Below are 21,710 nucleotides of genomic sequence, written 5' to 3' on the forward strand. Positions count from 1 at the left end.
TTGATTAGCATCTCTCAATTGAGCAGTGAACAGTAAAACATCTCTTGCTGTTATATATTATGTAGTGTGAAATTTCAATGCAGCTGTTTTGACTCATCAAAAACTACAGATGAGGTCATTCAGCAGGGATACAGGATACCCAAGCATTATCCAAACAGAATAGAGGGAGCCTTAATTATCAGTTTTACTTGTGTTTTTCAAGGCGCATAGGATTATAATTCAGCCTGTGTGTGATGAAAGGCACTTGCTATGTGACAGTTTCATAATAGGTATTCATTCGAAAGCAAGGCTGCAGGGTTTTCTTCTTTTGATTGCCCAAAACTGTCAGTGTAGAAAATAAATTAAAAAGCAGCTTTGCAAAGGCATTTCTTTCAATGGTCTCTCGTGCACATAGAATTAGTCTCAGATTGAGACCAAGCATAAAACAAAAAGATGGTTTACCATCAAATATCAGAGCCATGATAGAGGTGACCAATTATCTGTTATAACCTCATTTACAGCCATGCAAAAGAGGAATATTGTATGGCATGATGTAGGATGCGTACTTGCTTCTCAACAATTACTTTACTGAACATTGTTTCCTATTATTTAATCACATGCATGTTTTTGCATAAGGCAGCTTTGTGTAATTATAAGTGTTCCGAGTACTCATCATCTTATTGGGGGACAGGAGTTTATACGTATATGAAGTCAGTATTATTGCTTCAGGGGAACCGTGTGCTATAAAACTCAGCTAGTTTGTCCATACTGTGCATGACTCATTCTGGTGGCACTAGTCTCCAAACAACCCACTGCATGAAGAAAAGAGCAGCTCCAGAGGAGAAAGGCTGCTCCAGATTTTGATAAACACATTGTAGCATAGTATTTCAAGAGTAAACGCCATTTGGCAGGTTTCTTTGATCAGTTCCAGTTTTCTGCACAGCTGAGTACATTGATTTCCTGCACACCCACTATAAAAACAGCACACTACACTTAACACATTGTAAGCTCCAGTACGACTGACATCAATTCAACTTTGAAGTTCTTATGCCACCTAGTGTTGACATTTGTAAATGCAGAACCTACAAATGTACTCCACTTTAGAAATACAAATGTCAATAATTCAAGATTTGTTTTTATTGTTACAATATTTAAATTAATCCTTAACTTACAGATACCAGAAAATTGCACATTACATATAGTCATACAAGTATTATGTTTTAGTATTAGAATCATTAGGCACTATGAAATCCTTTAATCGTACCATTTAATAATTCTAATTACATGTGTGCCCTGCAAGCAGTGCAGCAGTCACTTCTTTCACAGTGTGGTCAAGTTGAGGGATTGTTTTGAACTAGCTCTGTTATCTTTGTTCAGGTCAATGTCCAGTTTGTGCTAGTCATGCAGAGCCGCTGTCAATTGATCCGTTCAGGGGTTTTGGTCATTATTGTCACACTTTAACATAACCTTTATCCCAAGACCCTGACGTGTGGTCTCAAAGGCTTGGACTGCCTGCTCCAGAGGGAAACGATGGGTCACAAGGGGCTTGACATTCACTTTACCTGACGCCAACATGGCAATTGCCATTGGCCAGCTGCAACACAAACAATTGTTTAAGTGCAATAATTACTTTAACTTAGCCCAAAGATAATGGTCCACACATTACTGCTTTTAAAATTGATGGAACTTAACTGTCATCTGCTTGTAGACAAAAAAAAAAAAAAAAAAAAAAAAAAAAAGAAAGTATCTATATGGGCGTTAGCTTACGTATTGCAGTAGCGGAAAACTCCTCTGATGTCTACTTCTCTTACAGCAGCATTGATCAGAGGAACTGTAGCCAGCTCTGAGCCAAGACCCACCAGCACCACGACACCTCCTGAACGGGTTGCCTGATAAAGGGGAAGAAAAAAACAAAAAACAAAAAACAATGTGATTATTTTATGAGTCGGCAGAGACTTAACCCTGTTTATGTTGGGACAGATAAGATGGTGTCTGCTCAGATCCTTTGAGCTATAAAAAGATAACCCTACCATGACATTTTAAAATCTCCATGTACATAAACCACTGCAAGTAAATATATTTACAGGTGTTCATATTTCTTGCGATGTCCTGATAACATTTCCTGTTTTAGTTGATGCCGTTTTTACCATTTCGCAGTGTTTAACCTTGCATCATATCTCATGAGCTCATCAGCTATTATGCAACTAAAAACTTTTGCCAACAACTATAGCAATCAAAAGGACATGTCACTGCTGAGTTGAAGTACAAAAGCTGCATGAAATTTTGAAATATTCAACTAAATTAAAGAACTATACTTAATGTGTGAAGAAATGAACTTTAGATCCCACCACTGATGGCAGGCAAGACAACTTCAAGTTTCGACATCTCATGCAATAATGTAATGCAGATTTTAAATTCTTACTCGCTCATCTATTACTTGCATGGAACCGTTTCAGAAATGTGACTACAACTTTTGACTTTACTGGGCCACATACATAGATGGCAGTTTGGATGCAGCTCTCAACACCAGTGCATTCAATGGTAATGTGAGGCTGCGCCCCCAACATTTCCTCGACACTCTTTGCCAGCTGCTGGGCTCCATCTCCTCTCTTCACAGTCAGCAGGAAGTCTGCACCCAGGTCTTTGGCCATCAACAGACGCTCCTCAGACAGATCTGAACACAGCAAAGGATAGTAACCAGAGTTGAGCTGAATTATCAGAATGAATAAGTCTGTTAAGATGAGTGCTTAAAATGACAAATTATGTTACCAGATATGACGACCTGCGAGGCCCCCATTGCCTTGGCTGCAAGCAGACAGACCAACCCGATAGGTCCTGTGTAAAGAGGGGAAGCATGCACAAATACTCCAAGTGAACATGTGTTACACAAACGTACGTTTAAAAAGAAAGTTCAAGACTGCATCACCTATTACTGACAACAGAGTGCTTAAATGAACTTGTTTCCAGAGGGGGGTGGGGGGGTGAGGGGGGAGTTAAACATTGAGGTTTACCTGCATGCACCCCCACATCACTCTAGTTTTGTGAAGTCAGTAGGACTCACGTTTTAGTTTACACCCACTGTGTGCCAAAGGTATTCCTTACTTGCATGAGCATCTTATTCAAATACCCTAGTTCTCATCTTGTTTATGGAATATTACTAGCAGTTTCGATGACTTTTGTCTAATTTTTACCTGCACCACAGACGAACACAGTGCTACCAAGGGTCACTCCAGCCCTTCGGCAGGCATGGATTCCCACAGACAAAGGCTCAATGAGCGCTCCCTCCTCAAATGTGACATTATCAGGCAACCTGAACAGTTTTTAAAGAGGGAAACAAGGAAAGAATTTATGCATGTTAGCCAACAGACAGATGAGGCAGCTTCACGATTGATGGCGCAATCTTGGAAAAACACCGGTACTTGTAACAGAAGTTGGCACTGTGCGTGTAATAGCGACAGAGGTTTCCATCGTCAGGGGGTGTGGCACAGAAGAAGATAGTGGGAGATAAATTATAGCGTCCAGTTTTGAAGAACTCGTCCATCTCACGGGGCACACCAGGCTCAATAGCCACTCTGTCACCTAGAGAAAATAAAAGTAAAAATTAAAGCAGATCGTTTCATCTGCGCAACTATCACCACATAGCTGAGTGAAAACTAGCATAAGGTAGAAGGATTCCATACCTTGAACCTTAATCTAAATTTAGTTTGTGTGATGGGTAAATTTAGAATAAGTTTCTTCAGTTCAAACTTTAGGAGACACTGGCTTTGGTGCACAGCTCAGAGTTAGATACTATATTTGCACTTACCCACTTTAAGGTGCTTGACCTCGGAGCCAACCTTCGCCACTCTCCCCGAGGCCTCGTGCCCCAGCACCATGGGTTTTTTGAGCACAAAGTCCCCTATCCGGCCATTCTGCCAATAGTGCACATCCGAGCCACAGATTCCCACAGAGTGCATCTGCAGCAAAACCTCTGAGTACAAAAGGCAAACCAGGAACGCAGTTAGGACACAGCTGGACTCCCAGACTGGTCTGAGTAGAGATCATGCAATTTTCTACATTTTAAGCTGCTTGCTTCAACACCATACTAATGAAAAAAGCAATGCCCATGTGTTTTAAGTCAAAAGCTAAGAAATGAATGGCATAATTAAAATATAATGACCAATAACTCTATTCATTGAAAAAGCATTTAACATAGCAATAACAGCTTTTTTGGACGTTTGGGTTTGTTTGCTCTTTGATGACGTATATAATATAAGTTGCACTTGAGTGCAGTACTATACCATTAGGTCCTGGTTCCGGGATAGGGCGATTTTCCTGTGACAAACGACGAAAATGCAAAGAAAGTTGCAGTCAATTGAAGTCACACAGCGTGTAGATGAACGTGAACATGTAACGTCACAGCACAGTTTCATACCAGCCGCAGGTCTTCTTTAGCGTGCAGCACCAGGGATAGATTGTCTTGCGCCATGACAGAGAGAAATGCTGGGCTTACAACGGCGTGAAGTCAACAGAAAGCACGGCAAAGTGCAAATAGACAGACCGGCCAGACCGTGTCTAGTCTCTCAGCTTCAAAGTACTCAAAGCAATGGCAGGGCACTCCTTCCTAAACAAACCCCGTGATTGGCTTAAAACGCTACGGAGCAGTCCACTTTGTAGGGGTGGACGCTGCGACGCAAAAACATAAAACTGCACAAGTGTGACACCAAAATTACTCTTACTGCCCCTCGAGTAAAGCTATAAACTATATTTTTATTAATCGCAAATTGATATTAAATCTTCATCATTGATATGGAGCGATTTAATAAGCAAAATTGTTTTTAAATTGCCGTGGTGCTACTTGAATCAAATAAGAGCGTCCGTTTGAAAAGGGGAGGGAGTAAAAAGGTAAAACTGAGTGGATCATAAACCAACCCGCGGTACAGAGGTCAGGTAGTAACTAAAGTTTAGATCAGATTTACTTATTTTAGAGCGATAATGAATAATTATATGTATATTTATTCTGCCTAAACAGACACTAAATCAAGAGGTGATAAGAGGAGGTAATGCTCAGATAATGCGAAAAAAACAAACAAACAACTGGCTCCACAGGTGGGACGCGAGCACTGTGCAGTATAAATAAAAGCAAAAGCAATTCATTTTCAAATAAAAGAGAAAAGAGTCAATCTATTTTAGCTTAAGAGTAGGTCGCATAAAATTATATACGGCTATGTAATTATCAGGAAAACACAACACAGCACAATGTGACGAGGTAAAGAAGCAGTTCTGATGTAATGGAGTCAGAAATGCTTAAGAAACTTCCAAACATAAATACAGGTTCAAGAGGGGAAACAAATTCCATTGGGGTTGGGTTGTGATGAGCATCCAACATAAAAATCTGCCCAATCAAACACGGGAAGCCATGCAATGTAGCAACTCTTGTGGATATGGGAGCAGGCATTACGTTTAAGTTCATTATTGCATATTGTGTTTTTAAGATAAACAGGGAATATAAATGGAGATGAAACGTGAAATCCAGTAGTTGGTTGTGTAAGTGTACAAATTCTTTGTGGGATGGGAATTTGCAGTGCTTTCCAGCAGGCTTGGAGTACCACTAGTACCATCACCCAACCCAAGCAGGTAGCTGGAGTAATGCTGTTAACAGCTGAAAAAGAAGAGGGACCCCAGCTGGCCAGTGGGTTCCAAACAGGAAGTGTGTTTTTGTGATGTGACAGTGCTAACCACTGCCCCGCTGCACCACCCTCAGTTTCCAAATTTGCAATTTGGATTCTTCTAACTATGCCTCAGTCACGCAGATAGGTGTAATACACGTAAATGTTGTACGTCAACAGAAGAAATAGTAGCAATATTTTTGTTATTCTCAAGGTGCCCCTTGTTAGGTGGCTACACTGAAGAGAAAACCTTGTCTGCTTATCTTATCTTTTTGTTATTCATTAATTTCTTGATTGCCATCAGGGGGCTGCAGGCTGTCCCAGAGCAAAAGTCTGAGGTGCACACTGGATGGATCAAAAGTCTTTGTACTCGTGGGAGCTCAGTGAAAACTCTGCAGGTAGTTTTTTTTTTTATGAATTTAGTAAACCTACTGTAAACTAGAAGACTATTAGCTGGTGGCGCACCCATCTCTTATCCTCACTAGAGTCAATCCAGGTCGCTGTATTTGTCATGGAAGTTAGCAAAGTTAAAGCATATTCAATAAGCACATAAATGTAATTCCTGTCTCAAACTTTGATTTGTGGATTTAAATAGACAGAAAAAAAGTTTATAATTTTAAGTGTGGAGCCACTAATATGATCCTCCTTCCAGGAATGGTTTCATCAGGCAACAATAAAAACTAGGGAGAATGTCAGAGGGATAACATAAATAAAAGGTCACAGGACAACCAGCGTCGTGTGGCAAATCACCATCGTTTATGACATGAAAGTCAAAAGCTAGTGGCACACAGAACTGTAACAAGAGTACAATAAAATCACAAAATGACATCAGCAGTAGCTATAACATACTGATTACTAATAAATCAGTGAAGGAAGGCAATGTAAACATAATAAACAAACATAATAACTCATCTTGTAAAAACTGCTGGTTTTCTCTAACTATTTGCTTGCTTATGAGTGTGGCAAACAGCAGAGTGTTTTACATCTGAAGCATCGAAAACACTCGCAATAGAAATCGCACAGGTCACCAGAGTATTTCTGCAGCTTGTCCATGCTGACGTACCCTGCAAGGAGTAAGAAGAAATTAATAATGTCTAGCACACAAATGTCTTCTGCCTTTTACTGTCATCTATTATTACACTAGACCTTTGATACAGGTCAATAATAAACTGTGAAAAGAACAGTAACTAACAATTCTTCACCTGTAATCATGCTTTTAACTGGATATTTTTGCATATGACCCCAAAGTGGTGCTTCATTTTCTGATGAGTCGGCGTCAGATAGTCCAGAACTGCCAACAGAGTGATGGAGGCTTTATTAGTTTAGTAGTCAGTCTACATTTTTTAAAATCAGAATCACAATATTTATAGTTGCAAGTCCACATACTACCTTATGCTGATTTCTTCTTCACTGAACTCATCATCTGTTGTGCAATTAAAGCTTTTCAGGGAGTGCTGTAAAACAGGAGTTACTCTAATTAAGTTTATTTTAAATCCCATTACATGTAACACAAAACACAGCAAGTTCCTGAGCAATGTGCCACGATGCAAGTTCAATTAATCCAATTCAGAGTAAGTGGAAGAAAATGGATGGATGGATGAATATTCTTTATAATAAATAGCCTAGCAGACATCTACAAACATTTGTGAAAGAAAGGGTTGTTCTCAGGAGCTCAGTAAATTCCAGCGTGGTTCCGTGATAGGATGCCACCTCCGCAACAAGTTCAGTCGTGAAATTTACTCACTATTAAAAGGGGACATGAAATGCTACACACATAAAAGCTCATTTACATCGCGGAGCCCTCCTCTCAAAAACTGACATACATGTAACTCTGTCTGTGGATTTAAGAAATAAGTGCTTAAAGTTAAAGTTTTAAAAGCATGTTTAGCATCATCTTCTGTCCAGCTGTTGGCCGTAATGTTCAGGTTTGTAAAGCACTTTATAAATGAAAACAGTGTGGAGGAGAATTTGTTTGAGTCACCAGACCGGCATCTATGTCAGTTTTTGAGAGCAGGGCTCAATGGTGTAAATTACCCTTTATGTGTGTAGCATTTCATGTCCCCTTTAAATATGCCACAAACAGCTGTTAGTGGAATTATAACAAAGTGTAAGTAAATGAAAACAACAGCAACTCAGCCACAAACAGTGTATACTGGTTTATCACAAAGGGAGTGTGGCATGTTTCTGTATAACTGTGCACGACCAACAGAGGACTTGTCTGGCTAACTGTTTCAGCATCTCACACACATTAGTATGGAAACAAGGATTACAGGCGTAACCTGTGTGTAGCTTATCTTGCTGCTGTCCGTACCTCATCCGTTGACTGCTCATTAGGCTCCCAAATCAGCTGCCCAAACACTTTTCTCACCTCTGAAATGATACATAAATGAGAAGCTGTTTCCAACGTCATGGCAGGTTGACATTTTTTGAGCTGAACCACTCAGAAAGTGACAGTTCTTGTAAATGTTTTCAGGAACCTGAGGAAAAACTATCTTTTTTTTTAAATGAAGAGGCAAAAATCTAAAGAAGGTTGTGGTCCCCCCGCACAAATAAATGACCAGGATTGTAATATATAATATTTTTTAAACACTTTTTTAGTTAATTTATCCACTCATATAATATATTTTTATTTATCAAATGTCCACAAAAAGCAGTGAACAAACTTTAAGTAGGTTAAATCAATATCTGTCAACATCTCTTTTTTATTTCTTATTATCTCTGTATGCCTCAGTCTTATCTACCAAGGACTTAGTATTGTTTAATCACAACAAATTAATAGGCGTAAATTAATCCTTACCATCTTGTACGGAGGCTGGAGGCAGCACATACTGACCAATGCTCAAAGACTTCACACTCTGCCTCTTTTCACAGGCAGACAGAAACAAGCTGTGAAATACTGTCAGCTTGTTCCAGAGGTAATCCTTGCTCTCAAAGATCCTGAAAAACAGTATTTACATGTTAAGCTTTAAAGGGATTGTGGAAAAATGCCTTACAAACAAAAATGCTCCGGAGGATGACAAACGTAAAGCTTTTCAGCTCAGCATGCTAACCTAAGAGTATCAGGGCATGTAGCATCTTCACTGAAAAGGTAATCCGCTGTCCTCCAATGAGCAATGGAGCCCCCCTCTGAAGCTAAGAGATAAAAAGCGATCAGAACAAGCTAACAAAGGTGTTTCTATAAATGCCAGAGCACAGTACTGTGAAAAACACTTCCTCCAACCCTCAATTCATGATATTCTGCTAGCAAAATGGTGCAGTGATTTATTGAAAGGTACAAACATAAACTACAACACAGTATGTAAGGCAAAAATTGGGCTTCAACTAAAGAAATGCAGGTTTCTTATTTTTTTAAATATATATTTGAATAATTAAACAGGTCAGTGTTTGGGTCGGTCAGGTAGAAGGAGTGGACTTGAAAGACCTTCAGAAAGATTGGAGAACTATTACTTAGACTACTTTAAAAAATACACAGAAAGTCTGGCTTCTTTGATGCACAATACTAGAGGTCCCTTTAAATCAAGACTTTGTTAAATTACTTTAAACTTACCTTATGCTAAGTTTATTTGGATGGCTAGCTTAAACCAAAGCTAAAAACAGGATACTTACTCCAAAACATGTGACAGGTCTGTGGCACACTGCTAGAAAACCAGGCAGTCTTATAGCGAAACATGGCCACAAAACTACGAATTAACTACTATTAGTGTAGCTTGTTTTTCATCTGTTTCTTATTTTCAAACCGAACCTCTCTTCTGCTCTGCCATCACAGCCAGAGTTGGCGCTCAAAATGCTCTGCTGCATTCAAATGCTATAAAAACGGTAGGAAATGTTTTAGATTAGAGAAAGAATCTGTAGAATCTCTGGCCTGCAGGTAGCCAAGCGAAAATCTGGCAAGAAAAACAACTTTTCAGGGCTTTTATAAATTATATTTTCTTAGATATGTCATTAAACAACAAAGCCAGAAAACCTCAAATATGAATACTTGAAATGAAAGTGACCAAAATAAAACAAAATAACTTTTTTCCAATTTAGTGAGCTGAGTTAGCTGTGTTAAATCATTGAAAAATCACAAATTGCGTGTAAGTACCTGATTTAACTGTCATTATTATTTATATATTACCATATCTGACTGAATGAATAAAAGGTATTAAGTGGCTGTTTTTAATTTGCTTCCCAAATGCAACAAAGAGAGAAACAACAAGGAATGCACCAGGGATTTTAATTCTAAAACAGAAAGTTTCTTTTCGTTCACACAAAACGTCCTGATGTTTTCTGTTTGTTTGTTTTTTACTGTGGACCCACTGCAACAGAAAACATCTATAGTGGATTGTGGAAAAAGCCAAACAAAAATAAACTCAGTTTTATGGTGTAATGTGAATGGCCATGGGAGAAGTCATCATCAGCAGGAAGACCTGTGAAAGAACACTTAAAAGTCCAGAATTTATGCCCTCTTTTATACGGTCCAGACTGGAATCTTTGCCTGCCAAGTCTGGCCTCCAGGCTTTATGTTCACAGCCCTGAGCTACACACTGTAAAGAAGAAAGACAGATGAGTTATGGGCTTTGCATGTTCTTCAGTGCTCTACATTTTACAGGTAACGAACTTACAACTGACAATTTATATTTAGCATTATTTCTTACTTATATTTGTAAAGCCACACAGGGATAAGCATGAGAAGAGCAATAGTGCATCCTGCCGACTGGATATTGTGCATCTGCCCGGTCTTCACATTGTTGTTGTTACTGAAGGTGAAGCTTACTTGAGTTTGCATTAATAAAGTACAATCCTGATCTCAATCCTGCATTAAAATACTCAGTATTTGTAAACTCTTTTACCACCCCTTTTAACACACAGTACTGTAATACCAACACTTTAGTATGTAGTTCATTAAAAAAAAAAAAAAAAAAAAAATTCTATTCTTATCCCATTAAAGCCTGAGCCATGAAAACGTTACCAGAATTCTTTTAAAAAGGTTTATTGAACCTTCTAACACATTTTAAAAGAGAGAGAGAGAGAAAGAAATGAAATATTAATTTGCACACACCAGCTTTAATTTCTATCATATTTGTTACATCTGTGTTATTTTTGTTCTTTTTTGTTTTGATTTGTTTCAATTTATTCCTTTCAAATTTATTGTACAATTTATTTAGGATTTTCAGAGGGATACTGATGATGTGAAAGTCTTGTATCAAATATGATACACTTAACATTACAGGGTGAAAAATACATTTGATAAACTAGTGTTTTGAATATAGAAAAGGAGGACAGGCTGATTGGTACTATTTTTTATCCTTGTCAACCATTCAGTTATATTTCTTTTGAATGTATTGTGGTTTTCCCTTTAGCTTATCCCCTGGTGTCGATGTAGCCAAAACCCTCAATGAACACTACTTGATCGGTAAAGGTTTATACTATAAACTATAGCATGTTATCAACCCTCTGACATGGACTATTAATGTATGGCACAGCAATTTCTGCAGTACTGTATTTTAACACCAGATGGTAATATTTGCAACATCTTATACAGTAAGAGTCCATATTAGATGGCTGTTAACTACTTAGTCTGACAATACACGATAAGTATAAGCCTGCCTTAATGAAGCAGTTTTGATCAGTGCTTTTTAAAGCACACAGACGCTGCCACTGACTTTGTCTAAATTCAGCAACCCCCTGAAAGCAAACCTGGCTCGGAATGCAGCTACATTTGTAGCAGATGTCTGATTTATCCTGACCTCATTTAAAGAAGCTATCTATACTCAGTGAGACAGCATGGAGGTAAACGTGTTATATTTTTATATTGTCAGCATTCTCACTTGTACACAGTAACATAATGAGGTACACAAAGGCTTGTAGACATTGACAGCAGTACAGATGGACTGTATGTACAGCAGCTTCTCTGCTTTGTGTTGTTTAACCTCCTCGCTGGGGTTGTCTACAGGTCATGTTTTCAGTGCTATTACATGGCCACACTCTCAGTCTATTGACTCTGTATGTGTCCATGAATAGACAGTAACCTTGTGCTTTATAAGGAAGATATTCCTGCATCCTGGACAGCACTATTCCCACATTGCTGCTGGTATAAATCCAGAATATTGATAGTGGCACATTTGAATGGGTTTCATCCCATGCTATTACATGTCTACGCAAAGAAATTGCTTAGAAAACCACCACCTGCTTCTCCATGCGTGTGCTCAGTTCTTGCTTTGCACTGGTATGTCAGACACACATGCACGTCGGCTTAGCTGAAATATTGTACCAATAAGCACAAATAATGTACATCACCAGCTTCGCACGTATATTGTTATTGGCGGCTGAGTTTCACCACTCTGGTGCTGGAGCTGGTGAAGCAGTTTAAAGGCAGTGATAACTCTGTTGCCATGAGAACAGCGAAGCCACACCCAGTATTTCTTCCCAACCTTCCCCCAACAACCTGCTCGAACAAAGCACTGGAAAGAGGGGCTGGTTGATGGTACATGCACTGAGGTTTAACATGTGCAGAGAAGCAGGAGAAACACGAGAGTATCTCTCGTCCCACATCAAATGAAACAGCATCAATAATGATATGTATAATTGACTACTTGTTAAATTTGGGGGTTTTATTTGTGTGGATTAAATCTAATTGTTTCTTAAATCGCTAAATGGAGAACTGAAGCAGCCAGCTGATTATCTGATTAGTAGAGTGACAGAAAGCTATTCTACCAATATTGATTTGCCGTGGGTCGTCTTGTTTAGTGACCTAATGAAATATGTTTAGATATGAAATCCCTCTCAGACAACATATGCAAATTAAAGATCTCACCTATTTTATACAATAAAACATTTTACAAATGTATTCGATTTTCACAATTATTTTTAGTTTTTTGTTTTGCATATCTAATTAATCTAGAGATGTATTATCACGGTGCCACTTTGTTTTCACTGTTATATTTCACATGCGCCATTCTTTTCTTCAACTCTGGCCATGTTGTTGTTTGTTGTCCAGAAATTATTCAGAAAATCTCAGTTATGTAAATAAATAAATAATAATTAAATACAGGGTTTTTCTCCTTCCCTTTTTGCCTCGTGCCCTGATTTTGTCCTTTCAGCGTCGCTCATGCTGGACAGAAAAATGTTCTGTGGTGGCAGAGCTGAATGCCCAGAGCTCATCCATCTCTCCTCTGACCCTCATGATGCTGTTCCTTTGTGTGGTAGCCTGGAGTTTTGCGCAGTATTGCCATAGTTAGTGTGTTGTTGTTGTTGTTGTTATTGTTAGGGCTTTAACTATTCTTTTTCATTTTGTTCATTTGATAATTATTGTCTAGATTAACTGATCAGTATGCGTGTGCTTGCCACTTTGTTAGGCACACATTGCTAGCACTGGGTTGGACCCTTTTTTCCTTTAAAACCGTCCTGATTCACATGACATAGATTCAACAAGGTGCTGGAAACATTCCTCAGAGATTTAAGTCCATATTGACATGATGGCGTGACAGAGTTGCTGCAGAATTGCTGGCTGCACATCCGTGATGTGAATCACCCGTTCCACCACATCCCAAAGGTGCTCTGTTGGACTGAGATCTGGTAACTGTGGAGGCCGTTTGAGTACAGTGAACTCATTGTCATGTTGGAAGAATTTAGAGATGCTCTTCTGCATACTTTTGTTGTTACAGTAGTTGTTTGAGTTACAGTTACCTTCCTATCAGCTTAAAGCAGTATGCCCATTCTCATATGATCATTGACATCAACAAGACCAACAAGACTCAGAGAACTACTTCTCATAGAACGTTTTCTCTTCTTGGATCTGTTCTCTATAAAACCAAGAGATGGGTGTGCAGGAAAATCTTTGCTGTGTCCAAATCGAACTTGTCATGTGACTGGCTAATTCCATATTAGCCAGTCACTCCAGTTTGGACATCCTTACCACCAAACTGGAGCACCTCCACATCCTCCCTGCCATTTCATCCTGGATCAAAGAATTTCTCATCAATCAGCCTCAATGAGTCCAATTTGCAACCCCATCACCAGCTCCTCCTGTCTCAGGAAAACCAGGCCCATGACAGGTGACCCCCTCACAGTCCGATCACCACCTGTGTGACCTGCTGCCCTATGGCCGGTGCCTCAGGGCATTTAGCTCCCACACCTCCAGGCTCACAAGCAGCTTCTTCCCCTGGGCCATTCAGACTGTTAACACTATCCCTCTCACACACCCCACCTCTACATCCAAAGCACTTTGCAACTCATTTTCTAATGTGTGCCTTTCTATTATTTTTGTAAAAATTTATCTTGTTATGTGTGTGTCCCTATCGATTGTTCGTTGTACATCTACAATGAAAACAAAGGGTTATTCTATTCTATTCTATTCTATTATAACTGGCTTAAATTATTGACCAGCTAACACATTTTATCCCGGATGACAAATTATTGAAGGATTTTCACTCAGGTTTCTTTCATAATATATGAAAAATATAACATCAGTAGTCTCTATTTCTTTTCTTTTTTTTTTCCTTTTTTGCACACTAGACTCGTTTATAGTCCTGATTCGCTGATTTATCAGAATTTGCTACATCCCTGCTGTGGATTTATTTTAGAGGGACTGAGATACATACGAAAGCTACAATCACAGAGGAATTCAAGGTGGTAAATGGAGTTAAATGTTCAATGAAGCACATTGACCAGAAGCATTTAAATAATCAGCAGAATGACTATAAATCAAGATTTAAAAAAAAAATAGGATAGGAGGAAAAAAGTACACTTGTCACTGACTTTCCTGCCACGTGGGGGCTGTAGAGGTGTTTCTCGTGTGAGGGGACTTTCCAGCACAGAGAGGTCTCGATCATGACAGTATGTGTATAAAATAGTGTCCAGAGGTCTCAGACAAGCTGAGTGTCTTTATGAATAGTTCCTTTCTCTGAATTTTATATACTGCTTCCAGACGTCACCAGATATCCAGTCAGCAGTCCCAGCGCAGCAGTTTATCAGTGCGATGGAGCAGTAAACCATCCTGCCGTTACATCGCTGAAGGTTTCATTTTCTATCCACGCCGGTCTGTCACTTTAACTTGCATTCAGTTTAGTTCTGTGTTAAATGAGCAGCCTATTATCCACACATTTCTCTCTCCCTCTATCAAGTCTCTTTCTCTCCCGCTGAACCAACAACATCAAAGGAGTGTGCTTCAAATCGCAGGTGTTGAAGGATTAAGGCCACCGCAGGATGGGGTTTTTATTCTCGGTTTCATCTTTGATGTTGTGTCTCTTTCACTCAATCGTGTCTCTAACATGTAACATGGATTTGTAGCCTAAAGGCTCCACTGATAACCTGAAAGTATGTAGTGTCTTCAGTCTCACGCGGCTATGCCTTAATTGATCAATGTTAGTAGCTGCACATATCAATCAGAGGAAAGGGAACAGGTAACGATTGTAGTATTATTATTATTATTATTATTAATAAATGAATATTAATCATTATAAATTACATAATTGTGAGCAAAACGTTGATCCAGACAGTTTTATGTGACTGCTCTGTGAGGTAGATGGCTCATCTTGGTCCAAACCAAACAAGCTCAGGAACTGTGGGATAAAAGCTGTAAAGTCTTCGTCCATAAATCCGTTCATGATGTCCAGAGAACTAATCCTAATGACTCTGGTGATCCCCTTAATTAAGAAGTGCCACCTAGGTTGATGTGTGTTTGCTACAGAAAAGGGAAGTGAATACATTGACCATCTTTTCTGTCATTGTAATGCTGGGATACACTTTTAAGCTTGTTAATCATGTGTATGTTTTTCACATGAACTATCCACTTAAACTTCACTGGTAAGCACAATGGCAGCTTTCTGACCCCAACAAGATGGCGTACCTCACTACATCCGAACACCCAAGGTAATGATTTGACCTTTACATTCCCTAGATCCCAGTCCAATTGAACAAGTGTTACCCACGGAGACTCCCCCTTATAACCTGTAGAACCCAAAGGATCCACTGCTACAAATCATCAAGACAGAACTTGAAAACTTTCATGACAAATACTTTTATGACAAAAACTGACAAATAGTCATGAAAAGCTGTTACGTTTTTGTACATATAGACACAAATTGTTATGCTTTGTGTCAGGATATGTCTGTGTTGTCCTTTTAAAATTGCTCTCTGAATTCTGGCAAGCGAAGGGGGAAAAATAAGAAAAAATAAGCCTCTTAACTGACACATAAACACTGATATTAAAAACTAATGAATTTTTTCTAAAATATTGGGTTAGGGTTGGATTAGCACCAGTGAAGCCATAGAACTTGGAAGATTACAAGTATGAATTATTTATTCTTCTACATGAGGTTGTATATATGGGACTGTTCATATGACAATTTGTGTCAAGGATCCATACATCACAAGATGTGAATACAAAAACAGTTGCCATCAGACTTAGGATCCAAAATGGAGGGTGCCAGAAATGACAGGGAAACTCAGAAACGGCTTTATTGCTGGCTTTATGGAAATTAAGACTCAAAACAAGGAAATTAGGCTAAACAAAAACTAAGAACTCTTTCACTAGGAAATAACACAGAACCTACAGGGTGCACAGCTACAGCAAAAGAGGGATGAAACAACACAGAACAAAGGGAGACGGACACAATAAATGCACACACGGGTTAACAAGAGGACAGGAAGCAGGTGGGGGAACAGCTGGCAGCAATCAAGGAAGACAATACAGGGGAAGCAAAATGAAACATAACACACATGAGACAAAGACTAGCAAAATGGAAGTGGAGACTTGACTTGACAAGACACAGGGGAGGCAGGATGATGCAAGGAAATAAACAGAACCCTATAACTGTAACTAAGAAAACCTGAGAACACGAATACTAGACACAACAAGAACAAAGAACAGCACTGAGGCGGATATACCTGAAGGAGAAATCAGGAAACTAAAGACTAGTATGTCTTAATGAACATAAATTAAAATGAATGATAAAAAGTTCAGAAACACAAAACGTTGGATCAAAATCTAGGTTCATGAAAAGCCTGTGGTGCCCCATAGGCTTTAACAGGTTGTAGGATGTTTTGAGAGCATGACAGGGGCATAAAAAATACAGTCTGAACAAAAGTATGGGGCTATGTATACATTACACCTGTAAGAGCTGCTGGACCATGAAAACCCATATAATGAAGCTCCTAGCGAACACATTTTGTGCTTTTGCAAAAGCCACAGGAGGTCTGGAACAGATATCGAGACAGCGGGGCATCGGTGACTTTGTGCACTTTGTGCATCAGTAGATGGTGACCACACTGGCTAAATGCGTTCACTTTGTAATACAACCTTTCACAGATGATTGAGGAATATCTAGAATGGGAAAAATAACCACACTTCAGTGAACTCTTTAGGGACGACCCATTTTTGGCAAATGTTTATAAAGACAGACTGCTTGGCTAGGTGCTTGGTTTTATACACCTGAAAACACCTGCATTCAAATCTAAGATGGGGTAATCAGGGTATGCCTCCACTATAATAATTTTAGCATCCTCAGTTTTGTATTTAATCAAATTAAAATGTCTTCTTTGTTCTTCTTCTTTTTTCTGAGCAAATTTCCTTGCAAATGTTAACTTGCAAACACACTAACCTGGTGATCGCTGCCTTTATTATCAGAAGAAATTCAGTTATGTATCCTGAGATTTTGGAATACATCCATCAGTCATCCTTGTCAGGGGCTTTTTATTTTTTAGTCTTTTTTTATGGAACTCAGTCTGGTAAGAACTTGCAACACTGTGTGCTTATTTTAGCTGTAATTACTGATTACCTAGACAGGTTTGAGCTGCTTGGACTGCCTATGGCCAAGTTATCTACATATAAAACTAATTTGATATTTAATGAAATGCTACTATTGCCCCCACCCCCACAGCCACCTTTTAAAGCAGCGTCTATGAGTCTAAGGCCCATTTCAACAGGAAAAAGCCTCATCACAAAACTGGACTGTTTTCAAAACCAAACTCATTTTTTACTTCATTGAATATCCTCAAAGTAATGCAACTCACAGGAGAACTTTCTTTCCTGAAAACACGAAGGCCAAAATGCTCCATTTAAATAGCTTCAATATACACAAAGTGTCACTGTGTTGTTTGATTATGGAGCCACGAGACACAGCACTTTTTAAATGCACAGATCTTAGCCTGATAGCCAGAACTATCATGTTCATCTTGTTTTGTTCCTTTTCAGTCCAATGGAGCATCCGCTCGGGCTGATTTACACAGACGTGGAAATTTGAGTTTCTCAAACTGATCACTGTACACAGATGTATCTGCCTGAAGCTAAAAGCATTTCAGGTTGACGCTGATGTGTTTATCCATACGTACAATATGCAGGTTTTGTTGGGGTTTTAAGACTGAAACGGAGTGGAGTAAAAACAGTTTGGTATATTCCTCCATTTGTGGCTAAGTAGTGATGTCTCCAGGGTACCATATACAAAGTAATTTTCCCTGTCATGTCGCAGATTGGGTAATTGCTCATTCTGGTGCAGCACTCATTGGATAGATTGCTTTTTATTTTTTTCTAAATGAAGAAACCACCATTTAGTGTTACATTGCCTGGTGAATCAGTCATATAAATGGAAGATTCTGGATCCCGGCAAGCATCTTTTTCATCTTAATGAAAGGATCTCAAAACCCTACTTATGCTATGAGTAGCTGAAATCAAATTCGTTTTGTGAGAAATGCAAACTGTCACAGGCAAATACTGCTGTCCAACTTTCTAAAATCACGCTTTTTCACTTGTCAAAAGGGGGGACAAGGAAACTTTTCAGAGTGACCGTTCTGATGCTAGCTGTAGGCTCTGTGCCGACCTTTAACCCCGGTTGGGTGATTGGGGTGTGTTGGTGTGCTGAGGAGGGACATTGCTTTCCCGACCGTATGAACCAGTGTAGACAACAGCCGAGCAGCATCTGACAGTAGGGTGAGAGGAAATGTCGCAGCCTCCACCGGCTAACCTTCAGGGCAACGGGCTCACTCTTAGGCAGGCATATATTGAAGACTCATACATGCATCACAGTCATGTGCAAACACATGGCACGTGTTCATGAATCTGCAAGACTGCACGGAGGTGTTGGTTAGGCAACACACAGAGAGAAAGATGCATTTGAACAGAGGACACCTGCGAGACAGACACTGCCAGCAGAATCAGAGTTTTAACTGACTTGATGAAAGTTTGTGTCTCACCAAGGACTGTCGTGCTGCGAAGCCAGACCACGTGTGAATCTTATTTGCCCTTTTAGTTACTTGGGTCCATGATGACTCATCTTTTGGAGTTTGGAGGAAGGCATCACTAAGAAATGGTCACTCCCTGGGGTTAACATCATGCTGAGCACCAGCCATGTAGACTAATGACTTCACTCCCGTCATCTTCTGTCATCTCTAACTGTGCCCTTGAGTTTATGAACTTATGTTTCATCCAACTTTCCAACGAGTCATCCAGCTGTTATTTTCAGGCTTGAAATTGTAGTTGATTTTCACAAGTTGTTCTAACCTAGTCTCTCAAATTAATATGACTTTAATGAAGACGATGATAGAAACACACCCATCTGAATGATCTCAATGCTCTCCTTATTAGAACCACACCTGTGGTTATCTGCTTGGGGGATCTCGGTGTTTATTCAAGGATAGTTATGTTAACTACTCTATAAATTACCTTAAAGCTGGTTGATTAAAAGCAGATCCAAGGAGACTCAAAGATAGCTCAGGTCACCATTAAACAGATCAGCACAAAAACTGAATTCTCCATTCTCCTTTGTCAACTTTTGGCTTAAAGTGGACTCAGTGAACAGACTCAAAAAACTGTCAGTAGTTTTAAAAGGTTTATTGAAAGGAAGGTGAGTTTTTGCAACCAACTGTGAGTGAATGGGGAGGTTGAATATTTCACAGGGCAGTGACCGGAAACTCTGCCAGAGAAGATGTTAGCAGCTGCCAAGGTGAGTTGAACAGTTTGAAATGAACTTCCAGTGGCTTACTTGTTTGTTTTCCTCAACAGGAACACCAGAGGGCTACGCGATGTGCAGGGTCGAATCCATGACTGACGAGGAAATGGAGGTGGAAAGTGGAAAGGCAGGTGGAGAGCAGGTAAGTCATTTCCCTCCAGGGAATGAGAGAAGTAAGACTGGAGGTGACAGGTTTGGCTGAAAGTTTTTGCAAGACTTCCTGGGATAAGTGAAGATGCAGAAGGACAGGTTTTCAGTTCAGGCTCCAAGCAACGAACAAGGAAGAAGATGGACATAAGGGGTTACAGAGCAAATAGGTAAAGTGCTGCTAGGTAACAAGCAAGGTCTTAGCACCATAATAGCAATGATGATCTGGTGCAGAACAAGATGTATAATTCAGCGTTTTAATACCAGGAGCCTAATTACATAACGCAGAACACATATGGAAAGGAGACTCTGTGCAGGGTGGTCAGCAAAGCAGAGCCAGCCCAACAATTCCACCTGAGATTAGAGAGAAAGGGTCAGAGTTAAAACCAGATACAAGTCAGTGTGCAGACTATCTGCAATAAGACCAGTACAGCCATAAATTCAGATGTTGCAAAGAAGTTGTGCAATCTTGATTGAATCTAAATATCACAAAAGAGTGATTCGGTGCTAGTATCAGAGATACTGATACTAGGTATCAACACCCAACTAATAACCACTGAATTACAAATAAAACATGTTATGTATATAAGTTTTAAGTAGCACTGAACGGCCTCTATCACCTTTTTATGTGTATTTTATTACTACCACTGAATGAATGTCAAACTAACATTAACTAAGTACTACATTATCCTCCTCTCATTGTAATACAAGTACAACACAGAGAAATATAGTACATATGAATTTGACCAATTTAAGAGCTTTTATAGAAACATCAAAATGATTTGAATAATTACCAGTACTATTAATTTAGGCCAACTGTGGCATAAACAGTACACCGGATTGTGGTGTGATTAATTTATTTATATTAAACATTACATTAAACAATTTTTGTGGCACCAAATGTCAAGCCAGTTAGTAAGTACTATTTTATCCTCCTATGGTAAATGGCCTGTATTTGTATAGCGCTTTACTAGTCCCTAAGGACCCCAAAGCGCTTTACACAACCAGTCATCCACCCATTCACACACACATTCACACACTGGTGATGGCAAGCTACATTGTAGCCACAGCCACCCTGGGGCGCACTGACAGAGGCGAGGCTGCCGGACACTGGCGCCACCGGGCCCTCTGACCAATCCTATCATTGTAGTATAAGTATAAAGAAGAAAAATATCTAGTATAAATGAATAATTATACTATGTAAAAGTATGGTGCCTGGAGAACATTGGAGGGCATATGAAAGCATTCTCCAACATCCAGATTTTTATGCTCAGGCTTCTCAGATGTGCTTGGCTTCATCCTCTGTGATCAGATTTGTTGCTTGAGGTCTGCGACTATAACAAATGAATAACAGCCCTTTAAATGTTTGAAAGGTTTTGTTCCCACATTAACAAGGTTTACACGCAGCATCCCTAAAACAGAAACTTACTTAAGCGTCGGCACGAACTGACGTAAACACGGGACAGTTGTGAATAACCTAAAGAATATTAATGGTTGTCTGGCTTCTTTCACATTGCGACGCTGTGATCTCGAGACGCGCTCCCGCTCGTTTTTTCCAGCGCAGGATGCCCCTGTCTAAACACAGGCCACATCCTCTTCTTATAACACTTAACACACATGCAGCTTGCGTTTTGGCAGTGTCTCTAAAACCTACATCTCTGTTTTCTGTTACCTGCTGTCACAGTAAAAGAAATGAACTAACCTAAACTGTATCTCTTCAGTAATAAGCCTCTGCCATATCAGGGAGAAGGTAACAGACAATTTACAACAATGTCAACAATGAAAAAGTTACATTAAGAAGAAAAAGAATAATGTTACTATGAATAGTTTAAAAGCACCCTGGTGTTTGTAGAAGGCTGCTTAGTTTACGGACAGTTTGTCCTGCTTGTGGAGGCCAAATAGCACAGAAGCTGAGGCTATCATTATTGTGGCAAATTCTAAACGGTTGAGACTTATCTGCCAGTTTGGGTTACTGTTGTAGATCTCCCCTGAGAGGCAGCAAAAGCAGGGG

The 21,710-nt window shown here is 39.5% G+C and overlaps 2 protein-coding genes across 2 annotated transcripts; both read right to left on the reverse strand.

Moving 5' to 3' along the window:
- Positions 1 to 1,096: 1,096 nt before the first annotated feature.
- sord (sorbitol dehydrogenase) lies at positions 1,097 to 4,567 on the reverse strand. Its single transcript, XM_006780223.3, has 9 exons — positions 4,394 to 4,567; positions 4,260 to 4,293; positions 3,785 to 3,949; positions 3,399 to 3,558; positions 3,171 to 3,289; positions 2,749 to 2,814; positions 2,475 to 2,653; positions 1,747 to 1,868; positions 1,097 to 1,573 (listed from the first exon to the last, which is right to left on the reverse strand). Exons 1-9 carry the CDS (start codon positions 4,445 to 4,447, stop codon positions 1,408 to 1,410), a joined length of 1,065 nt encoding a protein of 354 aa, XP_006780286.2. The 5' UTR covers positions 4,448 to 4,567; the 3' UTR covers positions 1,097 to 1,407.
- Positions 4,568 to 6,367: 1,800 nt separating this feature from the next.
- terb2 (telomere repeat binding bouquet formation protein 2) lies at positions 6,368 to 9,399 on the reverse strand. The gene is made up of 7 exons (XM_006780224.2): positions 9,234 to 9,399; positions 8,678 to 8,759; positions 8,425 to 8,564; positions 7,939 to 7,997; positions 7,017 to 7,081; positions 6,830 to 6,918; positions 6,368 to 6,691 (listed from the first exon to the last, which is right to left on the reverse strand). The coding sequence occupies exons 1-7, from the start codon at positions 9,295 to 9,297 to the stop codon at positions 6,579 to 6,581; spliced, it is 612 nt and encodes a 203-aa protein (XP_006780287.1). The 5' UTR covers positions 9,298 to 9,399; the 3' UTR covers positions 6,368 to 6,578.
- Positions 9,400 to 21,710: the final 12,311 nt, after the last annotated feature.

This window comes from Neolamprologus brichardi, chromosome 1 (assembly GCF_056152115.1).
Source record: "Neolamprologus brichardi isolate AB-2024 chromosome 1, ASM5615211v1, whole genome shotgun sequence".
In the NCBI taxonomy this organism is placed as follows: domain Eukaryota; kingdom Metazoa; phylum Chordata; class Actinopteri; order Cichliformes; family Cichlidae; genus Neolamprologus; species Neolamprologus brichardi.

Bases quoted from the DNA above. Each gene is read 5' to 3' on its own strand.
- sord (XM_006780223.3), bottom strand. From the start codon at position 4,447: ATGGCGCAAGACAATCTATCCCTGGTGCTGCACGCTAAAGAAGACCTG. The intron at 3,559-3,784 runs GTAAGTGCAAAT...TATTTTCTCTAG, and splicing joins GGTCAAGCACCTTAAAGTGG to GTGACAGAGTGGCTATTGAG. The intron at 3,290-3,398 runs GTACCGGTGTTT...AAAACTGTTCAG, and splicing joins AGTGCCAACTTCTGTTACAA to GTTGCCTGATAATGTCACAT.
- terb2 (XM_006780224.2), bottom strand. From the start codon at position 9,297: ATGTTTCGCTATAAGACTGCCTGGTTTTCTAGCAGTGTGCCACAGACC. The intron at 7,998-8,424 runs GTAAGGATTAAT...GTATCATTTCAG, and splicing joins TCCAGCCTCCGTACAAGATG to AGGTGAGAAAAGTGTTTGGG. The intron at 6,919-7,016 runs GTAGTATGTGGA...CTCTGTTGGCAG, and splicing joins GAAGAAGAAATCAGCATAAG to TTCTGGACTATCTGACGCCG.